Source organism: Aulostomus chinensis, chromosome 15 (assembly GCF_037954235.1).
Source record: "Aulostomus chinensis isolate RoL2024-O1b breed Wild chromosome 15, RoL_Achi_v1.0, whole genome shotgun sequence".
NCBI lineage: Eukaryota > Metazoa > Chordata > Actinopteri > Syngnathiformes > Aulostomidae > Aulostomus > Aulostomus chinensis.
Genome location: NC_141334.1, coordinates 9,620,433 through 9,640,097, shown reverse-complemented (window position 1 = coordinate 9,640,097; position 19,665 = coordinate 9,620,433). Strand labels below are relative to the sequence as shown.

At 43.3% G+C, this 19,665-nt stretch overlaps 2 protein-coding genes across 5 annotated transcripts; both read right to left on the bottom strand.

The window, feature by feature from the left end:
* Positions 1–3: 3 nt before the first annotated feature.
* On the bottom strand, positions 4–14,599 carry LOC147248581 (clustered mitochondria protein homolog). Of its 3 annotated transcripts, none has more exons than XM_086227273.1 (29): positions 14,341–14,599; positions 11,877–13,333; positions 11,514–11,662; positions 11,234–11,405; positions 10,616–10,756; positions 10,408–10,538; positions 10,164–10,318; positions 9,922–10,047; positions 9,694–9,841; positions 9,461–9,553; positions 8,761–8,979; positions 8,371–8,546; positions 7,974–8,285; positions 7,754–7,881; positions 6,837–6,938; positions 6,661–6,761; positions 6,332–6,484; positions 5,521–5,583; positions 5,184–5,431; positions 5,025–5,109; positions 4,664–4,817; positions 3,451–3,590; positions 3,202–3,282; positions 2,984–3,109; positions 2,424–2,545; positions 1,826–1,919; positions 1,611–1,745; positions 1,457–1,530; positions 4–1,330 (listed from the first exon to the last, which is right to left on the bottom strand). In XM_086227273.1, exons 2-29 carry the CDS (start codon positions 13,288–13,290, stop codon positions 1,204–1,206), a joined length of 5,169 nt encoding a protein of 1,722 aa, XP_086083399.1. In that variant the 5' UTR covers positions 13,291–13,333; positions 14,341–14,599; the 3' UTR covers positions 4–1,203. The 3 variants fall into 3 exon arrangements, with proteins under 3 accessions (XP_086083399.1, XP_086083400.1, XP_086083401.1); XM_086227274.1 differs by having other exon boundaries at positions 11,514–11,659; XM_086227275.1 differs by lacking the exons at positions 11,514–11,662; positions 14,341–14,599 and having other exon boundaries at positions 11,877–11,953.
* A 1,241-nt stretch (positions 14,600–15,840) lies between these two features.
* ccdc92bb (coiled-coil domain containing 92Bb) lies at positions 15,841–19,415 on the bottom strand. 2 transcript variants are annotated; one of them, XM_086226541.1, is made up of 4 exons: positions 19,124–19,415; positions 18,627–18,886; positions 18,501–18,548; positions 15,841–17,666 (listed from the first exon to the last, which is right to left on the bottom strand). In XM_086226541.1, exons 2-4 carry the CDS (start codon positions 18,754–18,756, stop codon positions 16,963–16,965), a joined length of 882 nt encoding a protein of 293 aa, XP_086082667.1. In that variant the 5' UTR covers positions 18,757–18,886; positions 19,124–19,415; the 3' UTR covers positions 15,841–16,962. The 2 variants fall into 2 exon arrangements, with proteins under 2 accessions (XP_086082667.1, XP_086082668.1); XM_086226542.1 differs by having other exon boundaries at positions 18,627–18,882.
* Between the last annotated feature and the right edge of the window lie 250 nt (positions 19,416–19,665).

Here is a 19,665-nt window from a genome sequence, read left to right as displayed (position 1 = left end):
TACATAATCTTTATTTTTGCTGAACAAAAAAAAATCTAATTTGGACAATTTTATTTAGTTAACAAACGGAAAGAGCAAGCAGAGGATGAGACTGAGGTGATGAAGTTTCTTTCAGACAAAGCTTTTGCAGAGATGGTGGATGATAAAAGTTTATCCGAAAAGATAACAAAACTGATTTAGTTAATTGGTCAGAGTAACAGTTGTAAGCCATACACAGAAATATAATTTATTTCAGATCATATCGATCATGACACATCACTATCAGTCACTAATTTTGTGTCAAAGGAACAGGAGCCCAAAAATCACTTAACAGTATCAGTACTACACTCAGATTTCCATAAACAACTGCCACTATGAATTGTTTGTTGTAGAAAATAGTTGTAGCATCGCTTTAAGTGCCTGATAGTCACCTGGTTATTATAGAATTTATTTATAATAGTCTTCTGGTGGACATACAAAACAGACATAGACAGCATTTTGATGTATATGAATCACTTCCGTATAATTTAATGCTAGTGTGGAAAAATAACAAGAAACTGGTTGAAAGTTGAAGTGAACACAGCACATATTGAATAGTATCGTATTGTTGTAATTTTCTTCAACACACGTACTTAGCCTTCCTTTCTTGTTTTTTTTTAATGGTTTTATAAAGGTTTTGAAAAGTACGTGGTGCTTTATTTTATGATTACGTCTCCATGTGAACAGTTTATTTGGAAAAATAAAAATAAAATGTATATAGATTTAAATTCAAGCACAAAAAATCATCCACCATCCTCCGGCAGTTGCTTACGGCACAAGTGGGACACCCAGTGGGCACAAAGGGGATTGCAAGTAGATGCTGACACTGAGTAAATGGAATTTTTGAAGCAAAGTTGGCTTATCAGTAGGACTAAACCTACTGTGCTTATCCAGTCATCGAGCAAAATTATACTTTTAATTTGGAATTTTCTGGGAAGGAAATGAGTTTGGCAGAAATGTGGCCTGCATCAAATAACAGATGAGACTGAAGCTTTCTTCAATGTACAATTCTCCATTGATAACAGTTAATAACCAGGCGGCTTCATATGTCTGCTACTACATAGCTTTCGTCCAAAGCAGGCCAACTGATGTCCAAAATGCTTGGCAATGAATTGCTTTTGTGGTTCATTCTCTGAGGTCCAGCTGAACATACAGATGCTTTATGTCGAGCACCAGTTTCATAGTTCAGTGTTGTAACTTGGTGTCTGATGTTATTAAGTCTTTTTGCTTTGATAACAGATTTTCCAGCTCTTCCACTTGAATGTTCTCCTTCCCTCTAAACTCAGTCCTCAGGTCTGAAATGTCTTTTGCACTGGAGGGAAACAAAGGCAAGAAATCAGCATGTCCCTAAACAAAATCAGTCAAATTTAACCAGAATAACAACACATGACATCACACAAATTACTATGTCTGAGGCCATCACTGGGGCTGTGTTCACCTGAGAGGAATGAGAATGATTCCACAGGTCAGGTTGAGCTGCTGCAGGATCGTAGGAAAGCTTGGTGTAGAAAACTGGAGAGAAACACAAAACCAGATACGTGTGTTTGTGGAGAGCTCAGGTGTTAAATTCTGACATGTGCGATCATACAAACCTTTGGCGGTGGAATGGATTTACCGAGTGTGTTACTGCGGATCTGGTTGATGGCTTTCTGAAGGATCACAGCCTGCTGAGTGAGGCTCTTCAGGTACTCTGAGCTTTCTTTTGTGCGGTCATGCCTCTCACCAACCTTTACGCGTACAACAGTGAAGACTTAGTTAAAACCGAGACAAATACCGCCAGCGAACGTTTGTGCATTTGATTTCACACCTGGCTTCTGTATATTGAATACGTCTCTTTCTCGTGCTGTAGAGCTGATCGAAACTCTCCTTTGCTTTCATACACGGTGGCGAGTAGATGATGACTACACAGGAGATGCAGAGAGGAAGGGGTAAAAAGTAAAGAGCGAGCAGCAAATTATCATCTGTGGCTGTAATTTACAACAGAAAATGTTTTCAAAGGAACATACCAACTTTTTTAGGGAAATTTATTCTACTTTAAAATTACTTGATATTACAATGTCTGAATAAGACAAGGCATCGGGATTTGCTGCAGCACCCATTGAAATCTCGGCCTACAAAACAAAACATTTGGTGACAACAAGATGTCAGACTGTTACTACTAATCATGGCTGACCTTGACAGAGAGGATGAGGATGCATAAACAATCTGTACAACCTCTTAAAGATCCTTAAACTTATCTTTTTAATCATTTTTTATTGAGACACGCTAACTCTTCCTATCTACTGTCATTCATGGAGATAAGCTAACAAGCGGTCACCACGTCTCTAGGGTTTAGGGTTCTTGGGAGGAGGGCTAATCTTTCAGTCCTAACAGTCCTAATCTAAACAGAGGGCAACACATCTTACCTCTGCGCATACTTGAGGGATGGGGCGCCATGATATTTTGATGTTAAAATTAAGGCATTCTTGAGGAACTTCAGGGAAAGCTCATACTCCATCAGTCCATGAAGTACTAGACCCAGCATGCTCTAATGTAGAGAAGCACAGCAGGGACTTTAGCAAACAGGACTAAAAGTTGCATTCAGTGTGGTCAGGCAAGACTTTTGACATTGTCTATCTGCATTTCCTTCTAAATGCTTGGATATTAAAGGAACATGTCAACTTTTTGGGACTAATTACATTTGAGACTGGATGCTAACGTTCATTATGGCTAAACTAACAAACAGTCAGCTGTCTGGTGGGGTTCAGAGCAGCATACAGAGAGGAGAGAACAGTTTCAGTCTACTTTTCCAGCACCTATAGTGATGGACTATATGCATATTCTCCTGAAACAGTTGGCCCATTCCTTTAAATTGCCCCTAACAATGTTAAAAGTTTTAATGGGACAGCTTTTCTGATGTTTGTTGACCTTTTCTGTTCACAACCCCCCTGCAGAGAAACCGTTTTGCGGGTGAGGTCTAACTTACATCCAACAGTGCAACCTGAGGGTGGTCTTCTCCGCTCACCAGTAGGGTGAGGTAGCGAGCGCGATACAGCAGCTGCAGGGAAGTTGAGTGCTGGCCAGCAGCGAAGCAGTACAGGGCCAGGAAAGTCTGAAGCGTAGGAAGAAAAATAGCTCATGATACACATAATAGAGTTTAATAAGACCACACAATCACACACAGATAGTTGGGGGATAACTTACGTAGTCGTGTATTGTCTGTGGGTGATCAATACCTTGTGTTCTCTCACTACATAAGACGGCCTTTTCCTGGCGGCTGAGGGCCTGTAAGACACAATGAATATGGTGAGACATTCTTTTATTATAATTGCTATTATTGCAGAATTATGCTACTGGATTCAAACAGTTAAAGTGATGAGCTATTTGTTACCACTCTAGAGGTTTGTAGCCAGGCCAAGACCATAATAAAAATGAGTTGTAATGCATATTTACGTCTGCATTGTCCCCTAAGATGTAGCTGAGTCGTCCAAGGAGACGCAGGCACATGCACACATCCTCATGCAGGACCCCACATACGCTGCTGAACAGAGTCAGGGCCTGGCTTATTAGCTCATGGCCCTCTTTCAGAAGCCCTGAAAGCAAAAATAAAACACAACTGATGAGCAACAAACATAGAAAGATGATAAGGTCAGATGCCTGAATGTTTGTTTGTTTTTCATCCATACATCCATTTTCTACCACATATCCTGTTAAGGGTCGCGGGGGGAGGCTGCAGCCTATCCCAGCTGCCTTCGGGCGAGAGGCGGGGTTCACCCTGGACGGGTCACCAGTCCATCCCAGGGCCAACACATAGAGACAGACAACCATTCACACTCACAGTCACACCTACGGTCAATTTAGAGTATCAATCAGCCTCGTCCCCTCTTGATGTCTTTGGACTGTGGGAGGAAGCTGGAGTACCAGAGAGAACCCACACAGGAACAGGGAGAACATGGAGACTCCACACAGAGAGATCCCGTTCCTGAGCTGAGGCTCGAACCCAGAACCTTCTTGCTGTGAGGCAACAGTGCTAAACACTGCACCACCGTGCTGCCCCCTTTTTTTAAATTCTAAAAACATTGTTGGATGAATGAGCTACAGCACATTAATAGTCACCAAACAGACATTGTGAAAGAGAGCAGTGGTCATCTAGAGCAGGAGCACAAGAAGCTGGAGAGGTGTTTCCAGGCAATATCTCTATATATTTTTACTTAAATATTTCTATGCTAGGGCTGCACGGTGGTGCAGTGGTCACCACTGTGGCCTCACAGCAAGAAGGTTCCGGGTTTGAGTCCCGGCTCGGGCGCGGGATCTTTCTGTGTGAGTCTCCATGTTCTCCCCGTGCCTGCGTGGGTTCTCTCCGGGTACTCCTTCCTCCCACCGTCCAAAGACATCAAGAGGGGACGAGGCTGATTGATACTCTAAATTGACTGTAGGTATGAATGTGAGTGTGAATGGTTGTTCGTCTCTGTATGTTGGCCCTGCGATGGACTGGCGACGTGTCCAGGGTGTACCCCGCCTCTCGCCCGTAGATGCTGGGATAGGCTCCAGCCCCCCCGCAACCCTTACTTGTAAGGAATAAGCGGAAGACGACGATGGATGGATTTCTATTCTACATGTACAGACAGAAAAACAGTATGCAGTTGGGCATATTTGTGTCTCTCACCTTGCTGTACTGCCTCCTGCGCCTGCTGTACAAGCCATGTGGCGTCTGTCACTGTAGGTTGTAGGTGCTTGACCACAGGAAACATGTTGACTACGTCTTCCTCACCAAACACGGGTCTGTGTCGAGACTCAAACACATACTCCCTCATCTGAACCTACATACAGAGCAGAGGAAGAGGCGGGGTTTGACTGAAAAGAAGACATTCCAGCTGCAGAGAAGTACACTTCACCTTCAAAAATGGATGGTCTTGACTGATAGAATAGGTGCAGTATCAGTTTAAATTCTAGTCTAGTAGGAACTGTAAAGTCATTGAATTACATAAGTTAATGTGGAATGGAGACAAGCAAGATGACAGTCTGACCTGAATGCCAGTCTTGATGGCCATTTCTCTCAGTAAGGAGATCCTCTGTAGGCTGTACTTCTCTATAACCTCATCTATACTTTCACTGAAGACAGAGAGAATGATTATGACGCTTTGCACACGTCCAGCAACAAGTCATGCACACACACACAAACACACCTGACAATTGTGTAGTGATAATAATCTTCTGCCTCAGTCCTGATCCTGCCCCACAGCTCATCGCGGGTCATTCTAGCCCACGAGCTTCCCGTTAACAGCGAGACTCGGTTCCCATGGCTACGTCGACGTCGACTCCTGCGACGGGAGAGCAGCTCGTCTGAGCAAGAGTCTGGGAGAGAGAGGGAGGAACTGAGGAGGCAGTTAAGGAAGTGGCTGACAGCAGCAGAGAAAGCTGCCGGCTCCACATCCTAGAAGAAACAAAACAGTAGTGACGTTATTGGAACGTTCCCACCAGTTTACATCAATGCTAGATTTAAATATGATTTGAGTTTTCTACCTGCAGATAGGACTTGAAGATGTGTTTTGCACTTCTGATGATGACTTCACTGATAGAAATCCTCTGTGAGGATTAAAAGAGAACAAAGTCACCAAATACATTGCAAATCCTGCATTTCTGTCCAATTCAATTTACAGGAAAGATAAATAATTCTCTGGTCTGGTGGCCTGGTGAGAGCTTCTGCCCTGTGTACTGATGCTACTGCTGCTCTGCATGTCACTCCCTGTCTCTCTCTTATTGCTACAGTCTGATAAAAAGAGATAAAGGAGACCTTGAATCCTGAGAAATCCATCTGATTGAGTTAAATGGCCATTAAGATCAACATCTCATTGATCTCAGACTTTTTTATGCAGTTTTACAGTTTTATCCCATCTGTGTAAGACTTATACATGAGAGTAAATAGAAATGAACGCATAATAACACACGTCTACAGAAGCTGAGAACAGCCTTGGTTGTAATTTCTCTTCTACAGCCATTAACTTGAGATCACAAGTTAATTAAAGCTTGTTTTCTTATGATAACACGCTGAGAAACAAGCTGTTTCTTCAGCATCACCAGAAAATGAATTTACGTATCTTCAGAAAGCAACAGTTTCATATTATACTGTGTTATAAATTATTCATTAATTATTAATTCACCAATACTGGTCTTCATAGGGAACATTGTTATAGAATAAGTCAATAAATCTGCTTATTTTACCACAGCATTATAGTGTTTCTACTGCTTACAGAAGGGGCTGTGTTTCGGATTTTTTCCATGAAAGAATGTGATTGAATAGCACATATTTAAAAGAGGCAGGTGACTTGAGTACCTGTACATGACTGAGTCTGCCTCCTTCCTCCACCTTGGCCACTTCGCTCAGCAGGGTGCCCAGGTAACGCATGTTCACACCACGCTGGTGCAGCACGGAGGTCAGTGTTGCTCCATCCATTGGAACTGTTGTGTGCTCAAGACAATCCCTCAGCTACCACACACACACACACACACACACACACACAAACACACACACACACACACACACACACACACACACACACACACACACACACACACACACACACACACACACATGCATGAGCATCAGTAGAATGATATTTGTCATCTTAACTCCATGAACATGTGTGATCGATTTCCACTCACCACAATTGGGATCTGATCAGAGAGAAGAAAAGCAGCTGCATCCCACAACAACCTTCTCTGCTTTTGAACTTCCTCAGCACATGCAGATGGGAAATGGAGGCCTAGAGCCAAGACACACACAGTTTAATGTGAGTGTGTGTTTTTAACATGCTTTGTGTGTACATACAACACTGTACCTGGACAGCAAACATCAGGATTGAAGCGGATGTCAAAGCAAGAGTCACTAACTGATCCAACAGCCTCACAAGCCTCCTGGATCACTTGTCTTTTATGAGGTTCTAGGAAGGAAATGGAAAAAAGTATGACAAAAAATGAATCATTTACTGAAAGAGACAAATATCCCATGAAGGAAAACCATTCTGCCTCAAGGTCCATTCAGTGGATGTTTTTGTTTGGATGCTGTGGGGTTGTTTTCTCCTCCTCCTCCAGGGTACCAAACTTCACCCACAGCTATTAAATTTCCAGTTTCCCATTTTCCGAAGCCAACTTTCATATCATCCGTTAAGCCAACATGGATGAGAGTTCTAGGTGCATGTCCAACAATTACATCAAGCCACAAATGCAAGAGCAAATGTTGATTCCTTAAACCTGTATCCCAGTAGATTGACAATAGTTAATAGTTAACATAAAACCCCAGTAAAAATTTCACTGTGTCCAACCCAATATCAACATCAAATCATCAATATTTTATGGGACGGCACCATAAATTTACCTGTCTCAAAATATCAATTAAATGATCTGTAATATGACATAGTCTATGCAAGACACATATTACCATTCTGCCTTCTTAGCTGCACGTTTATTTTGAAATTCCAATGGCATGTCCATTCATTTTAGCCATTTAAAAAAGAGAATATTCTTTTTAAATCTGACTTTATATCAATTATGCCACTGGTATATTTTTCAGAGCTAAAGAATAAATTGTGAAAACAAGTTTTAGTTGTTTTTTGTGAGTAGATCTTCTAACTGTAACTGAGTGTATTAATGACTGTAAATCTTCTCATATTGATTGCAGGTCACTGAATTGAGTCAAATAGAAATCATGACGTGGTTGACTTTGAGATTTTGCATCATTGTCGATTTTGTTTCTTACCCAAGTCCACTGCGGCTGTGATTGTAGCTCCATGCAGCTTCTCACACTCTGTATTTTTATCCTCTATCTGCTGATTTTCCTCCAGCTGGCTGAGCCCCTGGGACACCATCTTGACATAAACGTCATATCTACAGCAGGAAAATGGAAGGAGCAGGTGTGTGTGAGAGAGGAGGGGCATGGATTTACATCCACACATATATTTTGGTGTCCTATTCCTCACCTGTGCTGGACAAAGGCTTCTATCAATTCTGGTCTCAGAGTAGCCAGGCTGTGACGATGTTGCCGTGGGTAACCAAAGCTTCGGCATTCCTGTGGCACATCCTCTGTCTTCACTTGTGTATCAGTAAACTGGAAGTTCAGGTCTGGAGGGAAGGTCCTAAGAAGGTCTAAAATGTAGGGTCTCCCATCATTACCCAGGATGCCTTTGGTCTCGATGCCTGAGCAAAGGTCCACTGGACTGTTGTTGTGATCCAGCACCTGGTGATTCTGTATTCTCAATGCTTTACTGGTTTTATCCAGAAGCTCCACAAACCTGCAAGGAAACACATTTTGGTCAGTTGTTGAACTGCATGCTGCCTGTACAATCATCTGCACACCTGAGGAGACTCCCTGTATACCTGGGGTGTGTAAAAACAGTTTTCCCATAATCATTAGAGCCATAGAGGACACTCTGCTCCTGGTTTTTCTCCAGTATCCCAGGAACGATGGTCTGAGCGATGACACGGACACCACGATAATCCACCACAGCAGTCCCAAGTGTGTGTAGCCCCTCTGTGTCGACAGATGCGTATGCCTGTAATTTATAACTAGCTGTATTTATCAGTTGATGTGACAGGATTAGATTTAAAACAGGGAAAATAAATATTAATCTATCAATTTGCCAGCCTGAAACAATTTCACCAATTTTGGGTCACAAAACAACATAATCCATCAAACATCAGCGTGTTTTGAGATTCCCAGTCACCACAGTTATTGTGCAGAACATTTTAAAAAACTCATCTCAGTACCTGTATTCCTCTCAGGTCACAGTTGGCAGCAGCATGAGCTGCAGCGTTGCCCCCTAGTGGCTGGAAGTGATCAGATATGTCAAACCCGAGGCTGAAGAAAAGGTTGTTCCAGATGAACATCTGCATGTGCAGCGACTCCCCTGGGTTAAGTGGCATGATGTTGCCGTCAACAACTGCAACAGCACCTCGTCCTGCTGCTCCAACAAACTCACTGTTGGTCTGATGAAGAGATGAACATCTCTGTTAGGTCTTAGATTTAAGGAAAAAGCAACCACAGTTATTGCAAAGCATAAATGGCAAATGGTCATAATATTAAAAAGTTGAACCGAGCAGAGGAGAGTTTAGTTCATCCTGACCATCCTGGCTGCTGTCTCAGATATTCAATACAACACAATACAAAAATGCATAGCTGTGCAAAACTATAATTAATAAAAACATAATAGGGTCTTTGCCTGAAGTACCTTCAGGCTCAGGCCCTAATTATAATAGATAAATAATAATAACAACTAATGACAAAAGAAGTAAATATACTCCCCCCTCATCTTTGATCGGACAGGCTCTGAAGTGTTCATACCAGATCCCTCCTGGGATTTTTGAGGGGGTGAAAACTTTCTCCCAGTAATAAAGAATGAGAGAGTCTACTATCAGGCAGAAAGAGAGTCAGAAATAAAGAGAGATGGAAATAAATCTGTGGTGTCACCTTGAATATGCTCCTCTGTCTGTGTAGACGCTCCTGAAGGGAGTTTTGGGGAAGTTCCCTGCATCCCTGCAGCTCTTCATTCCAGTCCCGATTCTGTGCTCATAACACACAACCTAAGTATCAGCACCAGAGGCAGCAAGAAACCGTCGGGCTTACATGTTCACAATCCAACTCTTCACGGCAATGTTATGTATGTCTGCATTTCAAAATGTAGCCTATTTTGTGTTCGCAACCTGCCCGGCTGTGTGCTCGTCCTGTCCCATGTGGCTGGTGTGAGTCTCCTCTGCTCTGACACAGCCTACTGCGTGGTCTCCATGAGGGGCGATCCAGGTGAACACTGGGAAAGGTGCTGCGATGCGCTCATAAGGATGTTGCTGGACCCTGGTTCACAGCAGGTGACAGGAAAGAGGTTAGTATATGAGTCCCATTGTTTTCACTTTTATCTGAGTCACTTTACTTACCTTTTCTTCTGCAGGATGTAGAAGTTCTTCCTGAACGCTGGGCTCACCTGACTCAACAGCTCTACTAGAGAGTGGCAAAGGATTTTGGGAAGTGCAGGTTTAGGATTGAAGTTGAAGGCAGTTGACCTGGTGCAGTAGGATGGTAGCGCATGTTCAGTCCAGGTATGTTCCTACCATCTTCATCGCACATAATCATAACATCTACTCATCTTAGAGGCTGTTGGTTTGTGTGTTATACTCACTGATTTATATAAAAACCACGAGTAGAGGAGGTAATGTTGAGCTCCCTGTCTTCCATGGTGAGAACATTGAGGTACATTAGATCACCATGCATCTTCCTGTTTCCTGGAGGAGGGTTCCAGCTACTCATGGTCAAAACTCGCAGGCACTGTAACGTCTGTCCAACACGGACAAGACATCTTTCATAAAACTCCACAGGGAAAGGGAAATGAAAACATGTTTCATCCATTCTTCCATATTCAATACCTTCCAGTCGTCTCTGAGTGGGTGCAGTGGGGTAAGTGGTCGGTCCTTGCATCCAGGGAGGATAAATTCTGGAGGTATGTGGTCGACAGACTCCTTTTCGGACGCTCGCCTCCTCCCCACACTGTCACAATCTGAACGGATGAATATGAATATGAAGATAAATGATTACAGATGTAGCAACATTATCCCGTAAAGACAACATCTTTACCTTTGCCTGCTCGGGTGCAAAAGGTAAGGTAGGACAAGGAGCTGCCGTTCACTCCGTTGTATGCATCTGTGGGGTCAAGACTCCTAAGAAGATCCCGGACATGCCTGAGATGAAGACGAGCATCACGCACCGAGTACGAACCTGTAACAAGGTGCAAAAAGATGCTGCTTTAATTCAATCAAGATGAATGAACAGCTGAAGAAGTGTTTCCAAACCAAATAAGTGAGTTTGAGTGATGAGTTTATGCATTTTATGCTTCGTTGCACCTCCTCTCCACCAATGTAGATACCATTTGGATTGAGGTGAACATTTAAAAAGTACCTTCTTTGACTATGCAATGCATTGCTTAAACCAGATGACAGCAACTTTTTTTTGTCCTGTGACTCCTTAAAGACACAGATGTGCTATAATTTTTCAATTATAGCCTGCGTTAATTCAAATAACTGTCCTTCAAGATTGATTTTTATTTTAGGATAATAATCACAGAACTTTGAAACATAAAGAGTGAACACTTGTAGAAGCTTCTCGCTTACTGGGAGTTGTGGAAACGCTGGCCTAGAGCCAAACATGACATTGTTGTGCTTTAATTATCATACAAATGTGTCAAGATTCAGTTACCGTCTACTACTTTGATCGGTCCTCCGTTCTGAATGCCCTCAATGGAGCGCATCTCTGTGAGGCTGTCAGGCACGGCGCCTCCTAGCTGAAGGGAGAAGCATGTGCGATGGCAGGTTAGCTCATGATCCATTAGTAACTGATGCAGCTCTGCTACCAACATCTGACCAGACACCTGAAGGAGGAGAGATAGAGGGAGAGAGAGAGAGAGAGAGGGAGTGAACTAGGGAGCCATGGAGCTATGGTGCTGTTACTGTTATAAGGAGCATGATGACAACAGGACCTGGAGCTCAAAACTGTCTGTTCCAGGTGGTTGAATTGTGACAGTAAAACTTGTCTCTTGGAGATCAACTATGTCACGAATGCTAAGTTGCTCCCTTTTATCAGCACCCTCATTCTTGGGGGTTTCCTCCATTTGGCACGGAGGTGCTGCTGACAACAGTGCAGAAAGGGGAAAATAAAGAATTAAAGCTTGTACCACTCCTCTACTCAAGCTTTACTCAAAAGTGTGATTTGCCTTTCAATACTCTCAAAGAGCCGCTTCCTCTGCATTATGGAGTCCCAAAACATCTTTGTGAGTACTTGAAAGATACAACTTTTTAGGTGAAGTAAGGACACCTTGAATGTGAAAGTAAAATAAACTCACGTTTAACATGTGGTGCAGCCAGAAAAAGCCTGTCGACTAAAAATAATGTCATTTGCTTCATCTCATCCTCCTTCTCCTCCTCCTCCTCTTTCACCTGTGGCACTTGAGATTCCGAAACCAGCTGCAGACAAGGTTCAGAATCTTCCTCTCGCTTTGCTGGCTCCATGTTTTCCTGGGGTTTGATCTGATCTGCTGTTTGATCTGTGTGGTCAGAGGACAGATTTACTTCTCTTTTTGTGGGGATATTTTCATTTGCATTCTGATCTGACACCACAGCTCCGTGTCCCAATAATTCATTAGTCTGCAGACTCTGTTGGGTCGAGTCAAAATTCTCTGCAATTTCACAGTTGCTGATGCTTTGCTTCATCATCTGAATATCAATCAGTGACTCAGCTGCTGCCGTGTTCTCATCCATGTTTACATTGTTTTCCGTCAATATCGCTGAGTTGCACACTGATTCAGTGTTCTTCTTCAAAGTGTCAACAAAGTCTGTAATTTCCTGAGCAGCACTGTGTTGTTGCAATAAGAAGACATTCTCTTGTATTGTGTCCTGCTGTTGAGGGCTTCCCTCTTCTGTTGGACTAGTTAGTTCTGTTAGATTTGTTCTTAAACAGATGGTAAACACCTTCTCCATCAGCTCTTCCTGCTCATCCTCCTCGTTTCTGAAGGCTGACATGTTTCTGTTCATCTTCTCTTCCTGCGACTCCACCCCAGCAACGTCAGACCGGGTTTGAGAATCTGTCCTTTTCTTTTGTGTCTCTGATGGAATGTTGAAGATGACTCGGTCATCTAAGTGCACGTCACATGAAGCTTGTGTGTAAGTCTGTGCTTCCAAGAGAGTATCTACATGTTTCAGTGCTTCGTGATCCTCCCAAACCTCCGCAGCCATTTCTACTGCAGCAAAAGTATTTATTTGTATCTTTTCTTCTCTTGCTGTAATTTCATTTTTGAACACAAGCATTTCTGTTTGGGTCTGAACTTCAGTTTGTGACTCTGTCTGCGTCTGGACACCCGTTCCAACCTCCAGTTCGGTTTGTGTCTCAACCTCAGAATAGCCCCTATCTCTCCTGTCTGGCCTCTCTTGTGCTTCGCCTCCCAGCTCGTCCACTCCCTCTGCTCCTGCTCCTTCCTCCTCAGATACCAGCAGACACACCATTGGCTCTACCACAGCCACGTCCCCTCCAAGGTTGCTGCTTAGGATTATGTCTGGGAACAGGAAGTGTTCCGGTTCAAGAGCCGGGTTCGTTAAACCAGTGGAAATAGTTAACATATCGTCCTCAAAGTCGTCTGGCGAGGAACATTCACTCTCGTCAGTGGACAGCAGAGGGGATCGTTCTGCTTCACCCCGCCGCGGTGCATCCTGGCACTTGAAGTAGTTTGACAGTGTTTGACAGCACTGGACTAGGTTTCCCATGGTGCCTCTGTGCACAATGCAACAGTAAAACTGGGCAGGTGACCTATAAGTGAGAGAAGATCAGTGATTATTTGGAGGTTATACCAAAAATTGGACACACAGGTTACAATGCAAATGTTCTTGCAATTCATAGAACTACAGCGAGTATAGAAGGCCAAAGCTATCCCTGGAATTTTGGTCTTTAAACTACAGCAACTGAAATTTATAGTAATTTATCATTAAACTTAGACAACTCAAAACTACTCAAGACTACTCTAATCTGATGATATTTCATTTTATCTGAGTACAATAACAACAAGAGCTTTTAAAAAAAAAATGCAAAGGGTGAAACAGACCTGATACTAGAAAGAGCAAACTACGGTGGCCCTGAGAGCTCAACTCAAGAAAACATGCGCAAATAGCCTAAATACAAGAACACAAAAAAAAAACTGACATGAATTTGTCAAGTGTTTAGAGAATCCGAAACATTGCAGAAATACTGCTTGTTATTTATCTATCGCCTATGCTTTCTTATTTTACATTGTGTTGTGCTCTGAGTGCCACTGTACAGTACTTTTCAACCTGGTGCTAATCCAAGTTAATCTTAAATACAGGATTAGTTTAAATTAAGCTTTAAAGTAGAAAAGTAATTATAACTGCAAAGTTCTTTGCCCTTGTCGCTTGTGTGTCTGTCTGACTGTGTAGCATGTGTGTCAGTACATGCATGTGAGTGAACTAAGAGCTGATGACGGAGAGATTAAGAGGCGTTCCTGCAGAGGTGTCACTTTACAGTGGAAAGAACTGGAAGACTCAGTCTCATCAGATAAACTCTGCTCTGATGCAAGATATGAATTCACAGGTGCAAGCTTTGATTCTGTGAGTCTAAATACTCTGAAGTAGTTCACTTTGAGGCAGCCCATATAAAAACTATCCAAAATAGACAGGTTTAATGTCATAATTCCCGGTTAATATTAGAGTAATATCCTAGTCGCATTTATAAGGGCATAAAAGTGTAGCAGAAAACATTGTGCAGCAGAAGATTAGAGGAATCAATCCATTTATGGGCCCTACCAGCCAGCGTAGAGGGAGGTACAGCCTGCCAGCTTATGTCATCTTCTTCAGGCGTCTGTGCTGGTGATCCTGCTGAAATCAGAGTCTGGAGTCTCCCAGGCTTTCCTCCAGAGCAGGAGACGCCCCAGTCCTTGCTGCAAACCCCCTTACACAAACTGTGTTAGCGCATGTGTGTGTGTATGTGTGTCTGCCCTTCATGGGTGGAGAGGAGCTGTGAGGAGCCTGCCAGATTCACACTCACACATCCACACACTCAGTACCCATCCAAGCCCAGAAGAGGGCAGCCTGTCTGCCATTCATGATGTCACTTCCTGTATTCAGGCCAGCCTATACACTCTCTATCAAGCCTAACTGTGAGATGAAGGTGTATAAATAACTCTAACAGGAGGTCAGGCAACTCCTCATGTCGCCCCCTGTGAGACCAACAGCAGGCTTTTCCAGCGCTCACTCTGTTCTCCTCTCACACTTTTTTAGATATGAGCTGGAACACAACTCCATGGTTGCCATGGAAGCGCTGCAGAGATACATTAACATTCTAAGCACAGTCTCCACGACAACGGTGGGAACGTTCTAGAGAGGGACGTTTGCTAAGAGACGAGTTGCATGTGTTTAGTACCATGACAACAACATCTGAGTCATTCAGTAGTTTGTGGCTGTTTAATAACAGTGCTGGTTGGGTGGTCTTCAAGAAATGTAGCACTTATTCCATTTATTTATTTTCTGTTTAAGTTGCAGGAATGTTTAATTTCCATACCCCTGAGTTCATCTATTCAAATCTCAGTGTTTCATCCTCCTGACCATTGATGCACATTTACAAATCCAGTGTGAAATTGATCTTTTTGTACATAAATCCATATCGCGAGTGATCACTATCTTCCTGTTTTGAACCATGCTTACTCTTCCATCTTTAAAATTGTAAAAGAAAAAGTTAGGCAGGTTTTTGTTACTATATTCTTCCCATCTTAAATGGAAGATGGTAAAAACATGCTTTTATTGTAACTTTATCGACTGTACAAAGAGTTTCATTGAAATTTTAACATCTGAGAGAATTTTACTAAATTAGCATCTGGACATGAATCACATACTGAGGGTTCATCATGTTTTGATCCATCGAGATTTGACTCAGCTACCACCCAGACCTAAGATCTGAAACTTATGAGCAGCAGTATTGTCCCCAAACTTGAACCACTTGATCAAGATCCAGAAGTGGGCTGTAAACTATACTGAAGCAACATTGAGCAGCTTTTTTTTTTGTATTATGATCTTAAACTAACATTTTAATGCTACTCACCTGTGGTCCATCCCTCCTCTGAGCTCCCAACAAATTTGTGAACTATGTATCGTGGTTTCACCACAATGGCTAGCTTGTAGCGCTGCTTTCCTCTTTATGAATAGCATCTGTGCTTGTCTTGCTATGCCAGGTTGAGATGTTTGCTGTGGAAAAAGGCTGAACAAAAACACTGGAAACAGACAATGTGACAACAGAAATACAGTCCTGCCTTTACTAGGCACATTGCATGAATTTAATAAAGTGCAAATCATACAAAATGCTTCGTAGAGTGACTCCCCAAGCCTGGTATAGGCTACAGCTAGTGCAGTGGAAAAGCAGGTTGCCACTTTGTACATTAAAGGTGTTGACAGGTCCAGAGGCAAGGCTACTAATTACAGGCAGAAGCTGCGAGCAGCAGTGGCCAAGTTAACTTGGACAACAATAATCCCATATCAACCTGATTCTTCTCTGAATACGACACTGTAATGTCGATGAATTAAGACATGTAATAATCCCACTTTGGCCACATTATCTAAGTGAGTTGTTACAAGCACCTTCATCAACTCTATCTAGCACTTTTAGGCAGGGAGTTTTATATGACAGGTGCCAAAAAAAATGAAGTTCATTATCATTGTCATAAACACGACAGCCAGGGATCGCTGATGGCTCGACTACTTGCAGGATAACTCAAATAGTTGCAAATAGACCTCAGTGACATTTCGCTGGATGATAGAACTTCAGTTGAGGGACAATCAGTTCAATTTTGGAATTGAACTGGAACTTGAAATGCATTCGTAAGCACTTTTTTGCCTTCTATTTGCACTTTGAAGTTATAGCGGCATTTTATGACACGTAGAGCGGTCAGACTATTTGGTGATGCAGTAGCTCCTAGCATGAGCATTGAATTTGGCTTGGAGCACAGTGTCCAAAATATACCACGGAACTCTGTAGCGTTTGAATGGAAGTGGAATATTCTATAAGCAACACAAACACTGCTGACCTGACTGACTGACCCTTATCAAAATGCCGCCTTATTGAGAATAAGGTTGATATTCAGATAATTGCAGTCCATGTAGTCAGTGTTAAAATCAAAAGGCCACCACATGAAACTGTCTTGTTTACCCACTAATTTACTCACATTTTGTTAAGTATAGGATGTACAATCAATGTGACCGCTTCCCTCTACGTGTAGGCCTGACGTTAACAACGCACACTCTTGTCAAACTAAGTCTACATACCTAACTCGCTTCCTGACATCTACCATCATCTCAACACTTTTCTAGAAGAAGTGCAGTGGCTGAGGCCTGCTGGAAGACGACTCCACCCCTCCACCCTCCACCCCTCCACCCTCATCACAGGGCCGTTTCTCCTTCTGCTGCTCCCATGTCCACCCTCCTGTGTACCCTGCTGTCATCTATGTCCTCCCACTCATCCAACATCTCATCTCCATCCTGCGTTCTGATTGGTCGGTTCCAGCGAAGGAGGCGGTATCTAAGTGGCACTAAGAAGAGGGCGGGGTCCGGCATGGGGTGTGGCCTCTGAGGCGAAGTCACTCTCTCCCGTGGAACACATGCTCTGACTCTCTCCTCTCTCACACGCCTTCGTCTCGCTTCTGATTGGCCGGGAGAATCTGGAGGAGGTGGAGACAGGAGCCACTCAGAGTCCTCCTCTTCTTCACCATCATCATCATCTTCATCCTCTTCTTCCTCTACTTCTTCTTCCTCCTTTCCGCTGTCCCCCTTTTGTCCCTCTGTGGCGCCCTCTGTGCTCTGCCGTTGTTTGAAGAGTTTCAAGCGAGCGGTGTGGAGCTCGTGGCAGAGGGTGGACGTGGTGACATTTTGGCGTTGCAGCTCACGACTCAGCAGCGTGATCTTGTGGCTGCGGCGTTTCAGTTCTTCCAGGAAATGACGCTCTTCATCTCTGAGGCTCCTTCCGAGTGCTGACGCTCGTGCCCTGCCTGCCCGCAGCTCGCCGCGGGCAGCGACCATCATGCACTGCTGGTCCTCTAGGAGACGCTCTGCAGCCTCACAACGTGCTGCCAGCTCTGCCTCCTCCTCTGAGACACACAGGAACACATTCAGGATTTATGCACAAACACATTTTTAGACACCACTGCCTGAAAGAAAATACCCAAATCTTTAGTCTTCCTCGTTTTTATGAATCTTCCATTTCCTCCTCTTCATCATTCTTTCCCATCTTCCATGTTTCTCTGATTCAATTCATTCAGAGCAAAATGTTGCATTATTATCTTTTCATACATCCATTTATCTCACTGTGGAGAAAACCTTTTTACCGAATAGTTTCCATGAGTTTTCTACACCTTTGAGGAGCATATTTATGATCACACACTCTCTGAAATGTCTGCAAATGAAAATAAACAGAGACTGACTGGTATACGATTAATTAAAATCAATGACGAGCTGCATGGTTCGACGCAAACATGTACTAAATTTTTTTATATCAACCAAAGCAGATTTTCTTATGTCTTCAAGGCTCTAATGTGCAGGTATTTGTGAATCAAAGTACATTTTCTATTTTCTGGCATTACAAAGAAACTGTATCTAATATAGTTGATGGTAATATCTGGAGGAGTGCTTGTAATAAATATGAAGTTTATTTGAAACTCAAATGTAATATGATGATGAAAGTAGTTAATGATATGACTTGACTCAGCAGTTTGCCAATAACATTAAAGCTGACGAAAGCTCCATACATTTCTACAATGTAAAATAAAGTATAACAAAGAAAGAGAACTATCAAGCAGGTCAGATTACTGATCTATCATCATGGCTTATCACTAAGAACTCCTTCTACTGGGAAGCTTCCTTTGTAAAGGTTCTCTCCCACGTATCACCTTCCACCCTGTCAGCAAGGACCCGTGATATCTCACCTGCAGTTGATCTGTCAGGAAATCTGGAGTCCAGCTCACAACTCAGCTCTGCGGACGAGTAGGAGGACACGTGATAAGACCAAGAGAAACTACAACCTAGGAACGGAGAGCGGAGGGAACACTAACCGTGGCAGCGTCTCTTCAGATGTGTGATCTCCAGCTGCAGGCCGGTCAGCAGGGCCAGGTGCTCCTGCTTCAGGAAGGCGATACCTCTCTCCACATTGGCCACCTGCTGCTCCAGCCTCCCTGCATCCATGTCTGACTCCCCCCACCGCCTGCACACACCGACGCTGCTCCTGCTGCTGCTGCTGCTGCTGCTGGCTGGATACGCAGGGGTGGGATGAGGGATTCCCCAGTAGGTCTGGAGGTCCCAATCTTAACCCTGACTTCAACAGCGACATGAGGTCAATTCAATGTCAGATTGAATGCAATCAAAATGAAGCATGTTAGATGATCCGTTGTAATTTTACTGTTTTATTATACCACGAATAGCCACTCTACCCAAATACTGAACTGCAGTATTTTCAATCCTCCACCTGTAACCGCATTTGCACCAAATACTCTGATGTATTTTTCTCCTATCTACCTGGAAATGTGCAACCATCGCAGTGACTGTGGCCTACCGTGATTCTCGAGCCGTGTCCGATTCAAAGCGTTTCTCATGGATCCTCGCACAGCTTTTCTATCTTCGTCCTTGGTGCTGCAGAAATGGAGAAAACAAAAGATCCGCGCAAAACGTCCACGGTGCAAAAGTCGCTTTCTGATGTTCTTAGGTGAGCTGTTTTCAGTGTTGGAGCCGGCTGACGTTTCCTTCCAGTGTGAACGAATCCTGCAGCAGTCAGGAGACGAAATAACCTCCTCGTAACCTTCTGGGTTTGTGTGCAGCACGGTGGCACGGCTCCGTTCACAACAAAGCAGCCGATATGGGGGGTGATCAGTGCCACAGAGGAGCAGCAGGAGGAGGAGGAGGAGCGTCACAGAGACTGTGATTCCCCAGAATAGCCCTCACTTTACTTCATTCTTTTTACAATGCATTTATTCTTTTTTTTTCTTATGAGCCAGCATCTACAGTTTCTGTTAATGTTGGTTGAACTGCATTCTTTAGAAAAAAGTATTTATTTGCATTAAACAAAAGAACCAAATATTAATTTCCTACAATTGATCC